Source organism: Heptranchias perlo, chromosome 24, assembly GCF_035084215.1.
Source record: "Heptranchias perlo isolate sHepPer1 chromosome 24, sHepPer1.hap1, whole genome shotgun sequence".
Taxonomy (NCBI): domain Eukaryota; kingdom Metazoa; phylum Chordata; class Chondrichthyes; order Hexanchiformes; family Hexanchidae; genus Heptranchias; species Heptranchias perlo.
The window spans coordinates 44872184-44887044 of record NC_090348.1 but is presented as its reverse complement, the minus strand read 5'-3'; the positions used below and the strand labels follow the sequence as shown (position 1 = coordinate 44887044).

Below are 14861 nucleotides of genomic sequence, written 5' to 3'. Positions count from 1 at the left end.
CTTTGCCCACCAGGAGCACATATCGGAAATTCGGGTGCAAACAGCATACCATTTTCTGACCATTAATTTAAATAGTTGGAAATTATACACAGTGTGTGCCCAACCTTCAGCACACAGAGGAGGTGAGGCTCCACACTGAGGCTGTGAAGTCAGAAAGGTACTCCTCAATTGACAGTTTGACTCAGTTGGCAGCACTCTGACCTCAGAGGGTTGTGGGTTCAAGCCCCACGAACATGAACACATAATCTAGGCTGACACTCCAATGCAGTACGAAGGAAGTGTTGCACTGTCAGATGAGATGTTCAACCAAAGATCTATTTGCCTGTTCAGGTGGATAGTTAGTATTGAAGAAGAGCAGGAAGTTTGCCTGGTGTCCTGGCCACCATTCCATCTCTAACCAAACATGGATGATCTCATAATGCATCTCGCTGCTACTTGTAAGATCTTGCTGTGTGTAAATTGGCCACTGCATTTGCCTATATTACAGTGACAGCACTTCAAAGTTTTTACTTGGAAAAATAAACTTTGGCAGTTGATTGTCTCATCACCTTGTTTTAATTGTTAAAAATCACACCTTGCATATGATTCAAAAGTAATCAATTGATTGTAAAGTGATTTGGGACATGCTGAAAGATGCTATATAAATACAAGCCTTTCCTTTATAATTTTGATCACCCTATTATAGGAAGAACAGAAAAGCAATGGAAAAGGTGCAGCGCAGGTCCATCGGAATGTTTCCAGGGAAGAGGGGTTATAGATCTTTCTTTCTTTTCATTACCCTTCATAATCTTGAAAAATATGGAACTCAAAGGAAATAATGTTTTTATTGTTCTGGAAACATTTGTCATTAATTCCAGGACCTAGTTGACCACTGCATTTGCTCGTGCTAGTGCTGCTGGGGAAGGGAACCTGAGCAGGGAGACAGAGGAGGGGGAAACAAGGATAGAAACAAAAGGCAGAAAGGGAAGAAGCAATAGTGGAAGGCAGAGAAAACAAGGGCAATAAACAAATAGGGCCATAGTGCAAAATAAAACTAAGATGACTAACAATCTTAAAAAGACAAGTCTAAAGGCATTGCGTCTTAATGCGCGGAGCATTTGCAATAAGGTAGATGAATTGACAGCGTAGATAGATATTAATGTTTATGATATAGTTACGATTACGGAGACATGGCTGCAGGGTGACCAAGGAAGGGAACTGAACATCCAGGGATATTCAATATTTAGGAAGGACGGGCAAAAAGGGAAAGGAGGTGGGGTAGCGTTGTTAGTAACGGGGGAAATCAATGCAATGAGGAAGGATATTGGCTCAGAAAATCATGATGTGGAATCTGAATGGGTGGAGCTAAGAAACACCAAGGGGCAGAACACGTTGGTGGGGGTTGTCTATAGGCCCCCAAACAGTAGTGCAGATGTAGGGGAGGGCATTAAACAGGAAATTAGAGACACATGCAAAAAGGGTACAACGATAATCATGGGTGACTTTAATCTACTTATAGATTGGTCAAACCAAATTAGCAATAATACTGTGGGGGAGCAATACCTGGAGTGTGTACGTGATGGTTTTCTAGACCAATACGTTGAGGAATCAACTAGAGAACTGGCGATCCTAGACCAGGTATTGTGCAATGAGAAAGGATTAATTAACAATCTTGTTGTGCGGGGTCCCTTAGGGAAGAGCGACCATAACATGATAGAATTCCTCATTAAGATGGAGAGTGAAGTAGTTGAATCTGAAACTAAGGTCCTGAATCTAAATAAGGAAATTACGAAAGTATGAGGTGCGAGTTGGTTATGATAGATTGGGGAACTTGTCCAAAAGGGATGATGGTGGATAGGCAATGGCTAATATTTAAAGAACATGTGCCGGAATTACAACAATTATTCATTCCTGTCTGGCGCAAAAATAAAACAGGAAAGGTGGCTCAACCGTAGTTTACAAAAGAAATTAGGGATAGTATTAGATCCAAAGAGGAGACATATAAAATTGCCAGAAAAAGTGGCAAGCCTGAGGATTGGGAGCAGTTCAGAATTCAGCAAAGGAGGACAAAGAGATTGATTAAGAGGGGAAAAATAGAGTATGAGAGTAAACTAGCAGGGAACATAAAAACTGACTGTAAAAGCTTCTATAAATATGTCAAGAGCAAAAGATTAGTGAAGACAAATGTAGATCCCTTACAGTCAGAAATGGGGGAAATTATAATGGGGAACAAAGATATGGCAGAACAATTAAACACATACTTTGGTTCTGTCTTCACAAAGGAGGACACAAATAACCTCCCAGAAATGTTAGGGAACCAAGGGTCCAGTGAGAGGGAGGAACTGAAGGAAACCAGTATTAGTAAAAAAAATAGTGCTAGGGAAATTAATGGGGCTAAAGGCTGACAAATCCCCAGGGCCTGATAATCTACATCCCAGAGTACTAAAGGAAGTGGCCCTGGAAATAGTGGATGCATTGGTGATCATTTTCCAAAATTCTATGGACTCTGGAACAGTTCCTACAGATTGGAGGGTGGCAAATGTAACTCCACTATTTAAAAAAGGAGGGAGAGAAAAAACAGGGAATTACAGACCAGTTAGCCTAACATCAGTAGTGGGGAAAATGCTAGAGTCTATTATAAAAGATGTGATAACAGAACACTTGGAGGGCATTAACGGGATTGGACAAAGTCAGCATGGGTTTATGAAAGGGAAATCATGCTTAACAAATCTACTGGAGTTTTTTGAGGCTGTAACTAGTAGAATAGATAGGGGAGAACCAGTGGATGTGGTGTATTTGGATTTTCAGAAGGCTTTTGATAAGGTCCCACACAAGAGGTTAGTGTGCAAAATTAAAGCACTTGGTATTGGGGGGAATATACTGGCATGGATTGAGAATTGGTTGACAGACAGGAAACAGAGAGTAGGAATAAACGGGTTTTTTTCCAGGTGGCAGGCAGTGACTAGTGGGGTACCGCAGGGATCAGTGCTTGGGCCCCAGCTATTCACAATATATATCAATGATTTGGATGAGGGAACTAAATGTGATATTTCCAAGTTTGTAGACGACACAAAGCTGGGGTGGAATGTGAGCTGTGAGGAGGATGCAAAGAGGCTCCAAAGTGATTTAGACAAGTTGGGTGAGTGGGCAAGAACATGGCAGATGCAGTATAATGTGGATAAATGTGAGGTTATCCACTTTGGTTGTAAAAACAGAAAGACAGATTATTATCTGAATGGTGACAGATTGAGAAAAGGGGAGATGCAACGAGAGCTGGGTGTCCTTGTACACCAGTCGCTGAAAGCGAGCATTCAGGTGCAGCAAGCAGTTAGGACGGCGAATGGTATGTTGGCCTTCATTGCAAGAGGATTTGAGTACAGGAGCAGGGATGTCTTACTGCAGTTATACAGGGCCTTGGTGAGACCACATCTGGAGTATTGTGTGCAGTTTTGGTCTCCTTATCTGAGGATGTCCTTGCCATGGAGGGAGTGCAACGAATGACCAGACTGATTCCTGGGATGGCAAGACTGACGTATGAGGAGAGATTGGGTCGACTAGGCCTATATTCACTAGAGTTTAGAAGAATGAGAGGTCATCTCATTGAAACATATAAAATTCTAACAAGGCTAGACAGACTAGATGCAGGGAGGATGTTCCCGATGGCTGGGGAGTCCAGAACCAGGGGTCACAGTCTCAGGATATGGGGTATGTCATTTAGAACTGAGATGAGGAGAAATTTCTTCACTCAGAGGGTGGTGAACCTGTGGAATTCTCTACCACAGAAGGCAGTGGAGGCCAAGTCATTAAATACATTCAAGAAGGAGATAGATATATTTCTTAATGCTAAAGGGATCAAGGGGTATGGGGAAAAAGATGGAACAGGGTACTGAGTTAGAAGATTTGCCATGATCATTTTGAATGGCAGAGCAGGCCTGAAGGGCCGAATGGCCTACTCTTGCTCCTATTTTCTATGTTTCTATGTTTCTATGACCTAAAGGATTAATTTGATTCTATTTTAAATAGATGATTGACATATTGCATTCAGTGGCCACACAGTCTCAAAATAGACATTGGTGCTAATTTTCCACACAAAGAAATTTCCATTTCCGTCCATTGGTGAAGCACAAGCTGAAACCAAGCCTCTTGCGGTTTCTAGTGTTAACTGTAAGTACCCTGAGCTGACCTGATTGCATTTCAGCTCATGTGAGACCAGGGGTAATGCAGTCAAGTGACTTTGTGCATTTAGCTTTTGTAGAAAAACAAAAAGCCTACAAAACCACATAGAAGATGGAATTGTAGATTAAACCATTCAGGCATATTAAAGCAAGCAAAAATAAATAAGGAATTAGAATATAATGAAGAGATAATTAGTATCACATAGAAGATTGTGAGATTAAAGATGAGGGTGTCACCATCAGAACACCATCAACAGTTCAAAAGAAAAAGGAATTTTAAAAAACAGCAAATGGAAATCCATTATAAAAACAAAAAGTACTGGAGCTACATGTCGTCTGTATAGAGAATATAGCTGAGTTACTTTTTGAAGTGTGGTGACACTTATAAGCAGATATTAAGCAGGTTCCCTCAAGCTGTTAGAATCAGTGACTTCTTGCAGCGAGCAACCTGTGTCAATTAACAATGGGAGTAAAATTCAACTTTGGCAGGGCCACAAAACAGGTGGTAACGGATCAGCTGCCCATTATACACCCTGTCCTCTTCTCCTTTCCACCGGTGGTCTATCAGCTATCACCCATTTTGCAACCCGGTAAAAAGTGAATTTTACCCCCCATATCTCTACAGATGTCAATCCAGGTCCCTTACACTGCTGGGCTGAGTAACTCCTCCCAACAGACTGCGTATGAGCTTTTCAAATTTTAAAAGTAAGTTCGAACAGATGGCTTCACACTAGTTGCAATCAAACTGCAGTTTGTGTGGAGTCCAGACACAGTGAGCTCACTCCTCAAGATGGTATCACACCACTAGCCAAAAATCAGATCGATCTCAGATTGGCAACTCAAATAAGAGTTAGATGGAATTTCATGCATTGATACAATATAAAAACTGCATTACAACAATACAGAAACTGTAAGGGATGAATGATGTTCCAATCTGTAATGGTCCATTGATGGAGATGAGAAAGAGGATGGAGCTGGGAAATAAATTGCTGCAACAAATCAGTTTGCATAATACGGCTGAATGTACTGAATTTGAGTTGGAGTTTTAGGGGATTGCCTGCACGGTCCATGCATATGGTGATTTCACAGTTCATGTTTTTACAGATCGTGATGGGCGTCTCTGGATGGCACACATTTTACTTTCTGTGTGTGGCGGAACAGCTTGTATTATTCCTCTTGCGCTCTTCCTCATAAAATGCACACGTGGTAAGTGGCTTCACTGCCATCTTAATAGTTCGCTCCATGAGGAACACAGTCCGTTTTCAAAGTCCATCATCACCCTGAACCAAATCTTTATTTCTCCTTCCCCTGAAACCAAGTATCTACCGACTCCCTTCGGGCTGCTAGAAGTGTTCACATTCACTGATTTGACTGTTGGTGATATAAATTAGTATCTCAAGTACCAATAAGATACTCCATGTGTTATACACCTCTCTAGCTTAGCACATCTCCAGATTCTGCACAAACGACCTCTCTACAGTCATCTTATCGATTCTCTTTACTAGTTCAAAGTCTTGGATTGCGCCATCTCCTCAATCATTTTCTTCCCCGATGTGAACAGATTTAGTTCTGTAAACTCTCTTCATCAATTGATCTAATGCTTGAATCTGTTTTTGATTCCCCCTTTGTGAACCCTGTCCACTACCTCCTAAATCTAGTCATGAGTACTGTTTCCACGCCTGGGCACAATGTTACAGTGTAAGGCCTCACCTCTGATTTCATTCATTCGGCACTTATTTATGAGACTGCAGTACTGTATTTTAAAAATTTTTTTGTTACATTCCATACCCAATATTTATCAGATAGTGACTATGAGATGGATTTAATTTTCCCAGTCTAACAAATGTTTCTGTGTTCATGGGCTGCTTTCAATTTGAACAATAATAGACCAGATTACAGATTACATATAACAATAGCCATTATCATCATCTGACAATGCTCTGACTGTTAGACTCCAAAGAGTTAAAGATATTCACTGACTAATATCCTATTTATGATTTTCGCTTGTTGTGAAAGGAATATACTTATAAATAAATTAATCTCTCATGATGAGTCCATGCCGGCCATACATAAACACCAATACATCAAAGGCATGAAATGGTTAAATTTATAATATCAGATCCTGAGGGGGATTGGACGGCCGAGCGGGTGCGTTCGTGGCGGGGGGGCTCCTAAAATTGGGGATTCCTGGAGCGGGTCCGGAGCCCGGCTCCAACCCGCCCACTTCCGGGTTCCCCAATGACGCGAATCGGTGCGTGCGCAGCCCCCGCATGTGGGACTCCCACTGGCAATCAAAGCCGGCGGGATCCCACTTAAGATTATTATCTGGGTCCTTGAGGTCGTTTACAGACCTCATTAGTTGGAGATTTTAGGAGGATTCGGATTTTGGACTACCCAGAGCGTGTTTCCCATGCTGGGGGAAACACTCCCTGTTTAAACAGACGTGTTGCAGCCAGCAGCCAGTGGCAGCTGCAAAGGTCCATTTAACAGGTGCGGGGTAAACCCTCATTCATTGCAGCAGGGCACTCTGTCACCTCAGACAAAGTTTTGCCTGCCACACTGTTGTCTCCACACTCCAAATTATTAAATCATACCCTAAACTCTGCTGTCCAAACACATTTACCTACTTTGTGGACCCCCTCACACTCACACCATCAGGATGTATTCATCACTCCACTGGAGGACGAGCAACATCACCTGCCTCGCCAGGCATGCCGTCCACCTCCACCACGTGGAGCTACACAACACAGTGCTGCGCAACAGCACCTGCACAAAGTAGTCGTGCAACTACACATACACCCACTGTCGGGTGACCCAATGGGTGGCATCAAGGGTGTTCATGGAGAACCTCATGAAAGGGCATTATTGCACAAGCCAGTCAAGAATGGCCAAGACGTGGCAGTAGGAGTGACAATATAATATGTAATGTGAGTTGATGAGAAATCAAATATAAGTAAAAACTATGACAAACCCTCAAACACTCTTGTGCATCCCCTTCATGCTCACGAAATGTTTGCCTTACGCTTCCTACTACACTTATGTGATGCATGCCCTGTGGCTGCAGCAGAGGTAGCGGCAGGTTGGGTGAGGTTGACCGTGAAAGAGATGCATCAGAGGGTGAGTATGAGACGGAGCCATGAGATTGTATGAGGATTGGGTTGAGTGGTAGTGGTGGGATGAGTACTGGCGAGGTGAGTAAGTGCAGGTAAGATGAGGATGAGCTTTGAGTGGGTGTGAGGAGTGATGTGATAGAGTAGTGTTGGCAGTGCAGAAAATGTGGGGTGGGGGCAGCGATGTGGCAGACGGAGTGTAGGGGAATGAGTAAGTGTACTCACTTCGGCTGACCTACTTAGGTCATTGAAGCGCCTCCTGCACTGTGTGTGATATGTGGGTGGTGCTGGTGACCTCCTTTGCCACCTCGAACCAGGCCTTCGTGGTGGCAGAGGCAGGCCACTTCCTCCCATCTGCCGGAGAGAACATATCTGTCCTCCCCCTCCTCCTCACCCCATCCAGTAGGACCTGGTGTGAGGCATCATTAACCCAGGAAGCAGCCTTCCCCCTAGGCTGCTCCATGCTGTAATTTTGGCTCCTTTCTGCAGCATCAGTCAGTGGAACACTGCCCCTTTAAATAGGGCTCCTCCAGCTGACAGCCTATGATGCGGGTGTCGCAGTCCGCCCGCTGCGCAGCTTTCCAGCGCGAAACCCGGAACCCACCGATTTTACTGGGCGGGTTACCCACACGTCCAGTCAACCCACCGCTGGCAACCCACCTCCCTCCTAATATCGGGCCCTAAGAGTCCAGCTCTCAGCTGAGATCCTAGTTTGGACCCAGAGACAAACACACCAGGCCACAATGTCATCATAAGCATCACATTTAATAAGTTTCAATAAATTTATCAATCAGAGCACATTTACTTGGTTAGCTTGATTATCACAATAATATTTAAACAGCACTCAGTCACCTATTTCGACCCGGGACACTATCTTCGGTCAGTAACCCTTTTGCCAGCGGTGTTGGGGAACTCCATGGATTAGGATGTAAATTCCCTTCGGTGCGCCTGGTGCTAGCGGTTTAGGATGTCTGGGCAACGTTCACAGTTATGTAACATGACCGGGACAACATCTGCTTTTCGGTGTTGCAGCTGCTTGAATTGATCCAGCTGCTTGAATTGATCCAGCTGCTTGAATGATCCAGCTGCTTGCATGATCCAGCTGCTTGAATTGATCCAGCTGCTTGAATTGATCCAGCTGCTTGCATGATCCAGCTGCTTGCATGATCCAGCTGCTTGAATGCTCCAGCTGCTTGAATGCTCCAGCTGCTTGAATGCTCCAGCTGCTACCGTGATTCAGCTCCTTGTGGCGATGAGGGACTCTCTGGCTGGTTAGGAAGCAAGCCCTCAAACCAGAGTCCAAAAGTCAACTTTTTTATAAGTCATTTAATTTCACAAACACCTTCTCTCTCCTATCTCATTCATTGAGTTCAGTTCTTATTCTCATTCATTCAGTTGGTTTTTTCTCATATTTGCATTTTTTCTTGCAGTTTGTAACTAACTTTAAGTAATACGATTAAGCAAATATCAGAAGCAATTACTTTAGATGATACAAAATATAAGATATTATTATACATCATTGCAGTTCACTATGCACTACAACACATTTTACTACAACACAAAAAATGTTCCTTACAAACACATTATTCTATCTTACAATTATTATTATTTTATATCGAAGGAAAAGGAACTCAAGAACGAAAAGGAACTCGAGCTGGTAATCGAAGATTGCACCTTGGGCCGGATAACATGGTAAATGTAAAATGAATTTCTGAAGAGTGGAAAGAGCTGGATGTTGCAATTTTGCTTTGGCACCAAAGGTTATAGCAAGGGAAACAACAGCTACCCAGTATATCCTGTGCATCTGTGGATATCTGATGTGGATCACATTGTGATCCGGTATGACGCCTTACATGTTGGAATAGCTTTCTAACATCCATCGTCTAGCCTACACATAATTGGCCACTTGATAAGGTACTGGAGAACTACCTTTGTTCAAAGAACTGTACTCCAGGAAATTCAGGATAGAAATTGGTATGGGTTGCGTCCATTCTTCAGGCATAAAATGGACGCAATGCACAACAATTTAGCAGTGGGACGGCCAGCACCCAATCTGCGCAGACAATGGCCCTACTGCCAAATTTGTGGGACCCATTTTTTAAGCGTCCGCGGGCACGCCTAAAACTAGCGCTAGGCCCCTTTTATATGTAAATTAGGGGCCTAAGGCCTTTTACTACTTCAAAGCAGGCGTCGGGCCTGCCCTGCTCTGGATTCTTCAGCGGCTCTGCAGCTGCCAACAAAAGGTATGCAATAAAATGTTTTTAAACAGCCCTTCCCGTGCAGCCAGGAGGAGCATTCCTGCTCCTCCGACTCCAGAGAGGTCACCATCGGCCCCCACGTAGCCTAATCCAATCCCACCTCCTGGGACTTACTTGAGGTCCGCTGCAGGTGAGATATTGTTGCCTTTGCTTTGGCGAGCTGCCTGTGGAGGTGCGACCAGCGCCTGTAGCTCGCACCAAGTATGTTGATGAGGCCCCCAGGACCAATTTCCATCGATCGGCGAGCCTCTTGGTCCGGGTGCACACTGGTCGTTCAGGGCCAAGTTTGGGCCCAAAAAAATGGCCCCGAACCAATTTCTACCCCTCAATGCCTACAGCAGAGAAAAAGAGAAAACTGGAAAAAGACAGAAGCAAAAAGTTGGTTGACAAAAGAAGGAAGAGATCAAAATTGATCAAGTAAAATAAGAACAAAAAAGGCAAAGAGATGTGAGAGACAAGAAGATAATGAGAAAAATGAACAACATAGGGATGATGGGAAGGTAAAGATATGGGAGAATAAAGAAGAACAGAATTAGGACCTAAACAAACAACAAGTATTCTGTAAATATTGATCGTTGCTGTCTGATTATTTTACCAACAGGGACTGACTCTGGGAGGTTACACAGTGCTGTCTGATTATTTTACCAACAGGGACTGACTCTGGGAGATTACACAGTGCTGTCTGATTATTTTACCAGCAGGGACTGACTCTGGGAGATTACACAGTGCTGTCTGATTATTTTACCAGCAGGGACTGACTCTGGGAGATTACACAGTGCTGTCTGATTATTTTACCAACAGGGACTGACTCTGGGAGATTACACAGTGCTGTCTGATTATTTTACCAACAGGGACTAACTCTGGGAGATTACACAGTGCTGTCTGATTATTTTACCATCAGGGACTGACTCTGGGAGGTTACACAGTGCTGTCTGATTATTTTACCAACAGGGACTGACGCTGGAAGATTACACAGTGCTGTCTGATTATTTTACCAACAGGGACTGACTCTGGGAGATTACTCTGTGCTGTCTGATTATTTTACCAGCAGGGACTGACGCTGGGAGGTTACTCTGTGCTGGGATGATCTGTGAATGCAGACTGTTCAATGATAGAAAATAATGGAATAATGTCGGCAACAGCAAATCCGAATCATATTCAGATGTGTTTTAGAAAATTTCTAATCACAGATCTTTGTAATGACTGTAGAGTTGGGAGCTATGCAATAAGAGAAAAAAAACCCAATAGTGGATAATACTAGCAAAGTTGAAAAGAGTAAGAGAAAAGGTGATATAAACCAAGGAGTAGTAATCAGACAATGCCAAGATTAGGCTTTAAAAGTATGCAGAATGTAGGAGGAAGGCAGGCTCAGGAAGGTAAGAACAGAAAAAGTAAATGCATTTGTGTGTGTTTTCCCATTTTTCAGGATGAGAGTAATGGGAACGATATCTGCTATGCAGAACTGCAATTGGGAAACTTGCAGAAAGTAAGAAAAAAGGAAGAGGAGGTTGTGTACAGTGCAGTGCTTCGCTGAATGGCTGGTGGACAGGACACCTGACAAATACTGACACAGGTCATTATTAACAAACTGGAATATTCCGGAAAAGAATCCTGGATCAAACTGCAGCCTCCAAATCCTTCTTTGTGATAATTCTCGCTCAGTTTTTTTCATATGCATTATCTTGGAGTTCGACGGTTAGCTTTTCGTCATATTTGTACATTGATGTATGTGTGCGCTTGTGCTGTGTATGTGTGAGTATATTTGTTTGTATGTCGTGTGTACACTGTCTGTGTGCTCTGATTGCATTTGTGCTGTATGTGTGTGCTGCATATGTATGTTTCTGCTCTTGTCAGTGTGTTTTTATACTATGTATGTGCTCTGTGTATATGTATGTTTGTACTGAGTCATTGTGTATTAATGTTCTGTATGTGGTCTGTATATTTGTGCTCATGTGTGTGCATTGTATGTGTGTGTTTATGTGCATGCACAGTCAATGTTTGCACTTAGGTTTTAGTTATTTTGCGTAAAGCTGTTCATTTCATATTCAAATTCTGCAGCTAGAATTTAATTTAAATTATGTAACAGACTTGGAACAGTTTTCTAACATACAGAAATGTATTATATTATCGATTAGTGTGATGGCTGTCTCTAGTAGTTTAGCATGTTCTACAGACCTAATTTGAATGTTCCTGTGTCTGTCTAAAACTGAAGGGCTGAAGAGGTACTTTTAATGGGGCAGTAAATCAAAATTCCCACTGCCCATTCTGGTGAATATTAAAAAGCTCGTAAGTGTTCTGGGAAAGAGCAGGAGAGTTCTCCCCAGTGTCCTGGCCAATATTTATCTCTCAACCAAAATCACTAAAACACATTACCTGTTCATTACCTCATTACTGTTTGTGGGATCTTGCTGTGTGCAAATTGGCTGCCGTGTTTGGTACATTACAACTGTAACTACACTTCAAAAGCACTTCATTGGCTGTAAAGCGATTTGGGACGTCCTGAGGTCATAAAAGGCACAATATAAAATGCTGCTTTCTTTAAAGGACAGAGATGATCTTGGTGGTGCAATAACCAGTTCCCTTAAAGAATAAAAGTAATAAATCCCTTATCCCAGTTCCCAAACATGGAACATGCAATCTTGTTCTGTAACACTTCAGTGCAGTGTGTCTCTACTGATCTGTCTTAATAAGCAAATTCGCTCGCTGCAGGGAGCCAAGCTCGAAGGGAGCAGGAGTCAGAGATCCTCCAAACCACTGGGAACATGGGGGCCTGTGAATTTATCCACATACCTCTTCTCTGTTCCTTTAAGATATTCAAATATGTTATTCTACATGATGGTCATGCTCCCTACATCCTGACGGTGATGAACTCAAGACTCATAGCACCATCTCCTACTCTTAACTCATTCGTTTCCAGGACCTTAAAACTGTGGAACTCCTTGTCCCCCTTCTTTTCTCCTACAACCTAGGCACTTTTAAAATCCAAGCCTATCATCACTGGATCGCGGCTTCCTGATTTACTTTGCCTTCCCTTTTCAATCTTGTTGAGGCTTGGCCTTTCAACTTAGTTTCTCAATGTACATTACATTGAGTCTACAGCACAGAAACAGGCCGTTCAACGCAACCAGTCTATGCCAGTGTTTATGCTCCACACGAGCCTCCTCCCTCCCTACTTCATCTCACCCTATCAGCATACCCTTCTATTCCTTTCTCCTTCGCGTACTTATCTAGCTTCCCCTTAAACACATCTATACTATTCGCCTCAACTACTCCTTGTGGTAGCAAGTTCCACATTCTCACCATTCTTTGGGTAAAGAAGTTTCTCCTGAATTCCCTATTGGATTTATTAGTGACGATCTCATATTGATGACCTCTACTTTTGGACTCCCCCACAAGTGGAAACATTTTCTCTACGTTTACCCTATCATTATCTTAAAGACCTCTATCAGGTCACCCATCAGCCTTCTCTTTTCTAGAGAAAAGAGCCCCAGCCTGTTTAGTGTTTCCTGATAAGGATATCCTCTCAGTTCTGATATCATCCTTGTGAATCCTTTTTGCACCTTCTCCAATGCCTCTATATCCTTTCTATAACATGGTGACCAGAACTGTGCACAGTACTCCCAAGTGTGGTCTAACCAAGGTTCTATACAAGTTTAACATAACTTCTCTGCTTTTCAATTCTATTCCTCTGGAAATGAACCCCAGTGCTTGGTTTGCCGTTTCTATGGCCGTATTAACCTGCGTCGCTACATTTAGTAATTTGTGTACCTGTATCCCGAGATTCCATTGCCCCTCTACCCATTTAGACTCTTGTTATCCAAGCAATACGTGGCCTCCTTATTCTTCCTACCAAAATGCACCACCTCACACTTATTTATATTGAAATTCATTTGCCAATTACACGCCCCATCCTGCAAGTTTATTAATGTCTCCTTGCATTTTAACACGTTCTTCATTTGTATTAACAACACCCCCCAATTGCGTGTCGTCAGCAAATTTTGAAATTGTACTTCTAATTCCCAAGTCCAATTTGTTGATGTAAATTGTGAACAACAATGATCCCTGTGGAACATCACTTCCTACCTTTTGTGTGTCTGAGTAGCTACCCTTAACCCCTGCTCTCTTTTCTGTTTTGTAGCCAGCTTGCTATCGATTCTGCTACCTGTCCCCTGACTCCACATGCTCTGACCTTAGTCATGAGTCTACCATGCGGTACCTCATCGAAGGCCTTTTTAAAATCCAAATATATTACATCTCCTGCATTACCCTTGTCTACTCTTTCTGTTACTTCTTCAAAGAATTCAAAAAATGAATAATCAGTTAGATTGACTTGAGACTAATAGATGAATCATGACATATTATTTATCCACTCAATGATCCTTCATAGTTAATATCCTGAAAGTCTAAGATCAATTAATGAATCCGAGCCACACATTAACGTGCAACTAAGGGCACTTAACACATTGTCCTAAATCCTGGGCTGGGATTCTCCTCTATGATTCTGCCTGAAATCGGGTAGGATTGTGGCAGAGAATTAAGGAAAATGCAGATGATGAGCCTACAGCCACCTCACTGCCAACCTGTACACTGCTGGCTTCTCCTTCCTTGCCTGGTGCTCATAAATGATGGCGGGGGAGGCAGGGTCCGGATCCCTGGAGGATTTATCTCCAGTCTGCTCGTGTTACCGCCGTTTACCGGACTATCATTAGGCAGATGGCAGTGGTTCCAGGAAAGCAGCGCTAATGGCTTTGAGGTACCCCCGTGGAAGGGGAGGGCCTTGCCCCCGCCCCCCCCCCCCCCCATCTCCCCACTTTACCTTCTTGTGCCCGGCCATCTCTTCTGGTGCTGTAGCACCAGGGGATTTTGCACCTGGGCAATGGCGGGCACCGTCTTGGCAGCAGGAATCCCATCAGGAGCCCACCATACATGGGCGACAAACCCCCAACACAGGAAATTGGATTGGAGGAACAAGCAAAATTCCCGTCCTGCTGGAATACAATTGCAGAGAGGACAATCCCGGCCCTGAAATCACCAGTGTTATACAAGGAGAAACATTGTCTGATTTTCACAATTTAATTTTTTAATCCGAAAAATCCATACCCACAAATTTCTCACCACAAAAGCCCATCAGAATTTAACAAATAACTAATTAAATCTCATCGAGGAGAAATGGGCCAAGCTGTCGCCAACAGATCAGTGGGTAAATGCAACATTTGGTGTGATAATGGGGTAAATTTTATGATTTAGCAGAGCATCGCACGATGGGAGCACATATTCGGCATAATTTTACAACTCTGCACTGGCAGCCTTGCCTGTCGTTAGTGCATATCTAAAAATCA

The 14861-nt window shown here is 43.1% G+C and overlaps 1 protein-coding gene across 12 annotated transcripts in view; it reads left to right on the top strand.

The window, feature by feature from the left end:
* Positions 1 to 11910, top strand: part of LOC137341754 (immunoglobulin kappa light chain-like) — a 65841-nt gene extending 53931 nt beyond the window's left edge. For all 12 annotated transcript variants that reach the window (XM_068005226.1, XM_068005223.1, XM_068005228.1 and 9 more), the window contains 3 exons: positions 5259 to 5360; positions 8886 to 8956; positions 10949 to 11910. In XM_068005226.1, the coding sequence (XP_067861327.1) occupies positions 5259 to 5360; positions 8886 to 8956; positions 10949 to 11056 (281 nt within the window). In that variant the 3' untranslated portion in view covers positions 11057 to 11910. The remainder of the gene's footprint in view (positions 1 to 5258; positions 5361 to 8885; positions 8957 to 10948) is intronic.
* The last annotated feature ends 2951 nt before the right edge of the window (positions 11911 to 14861 follow it).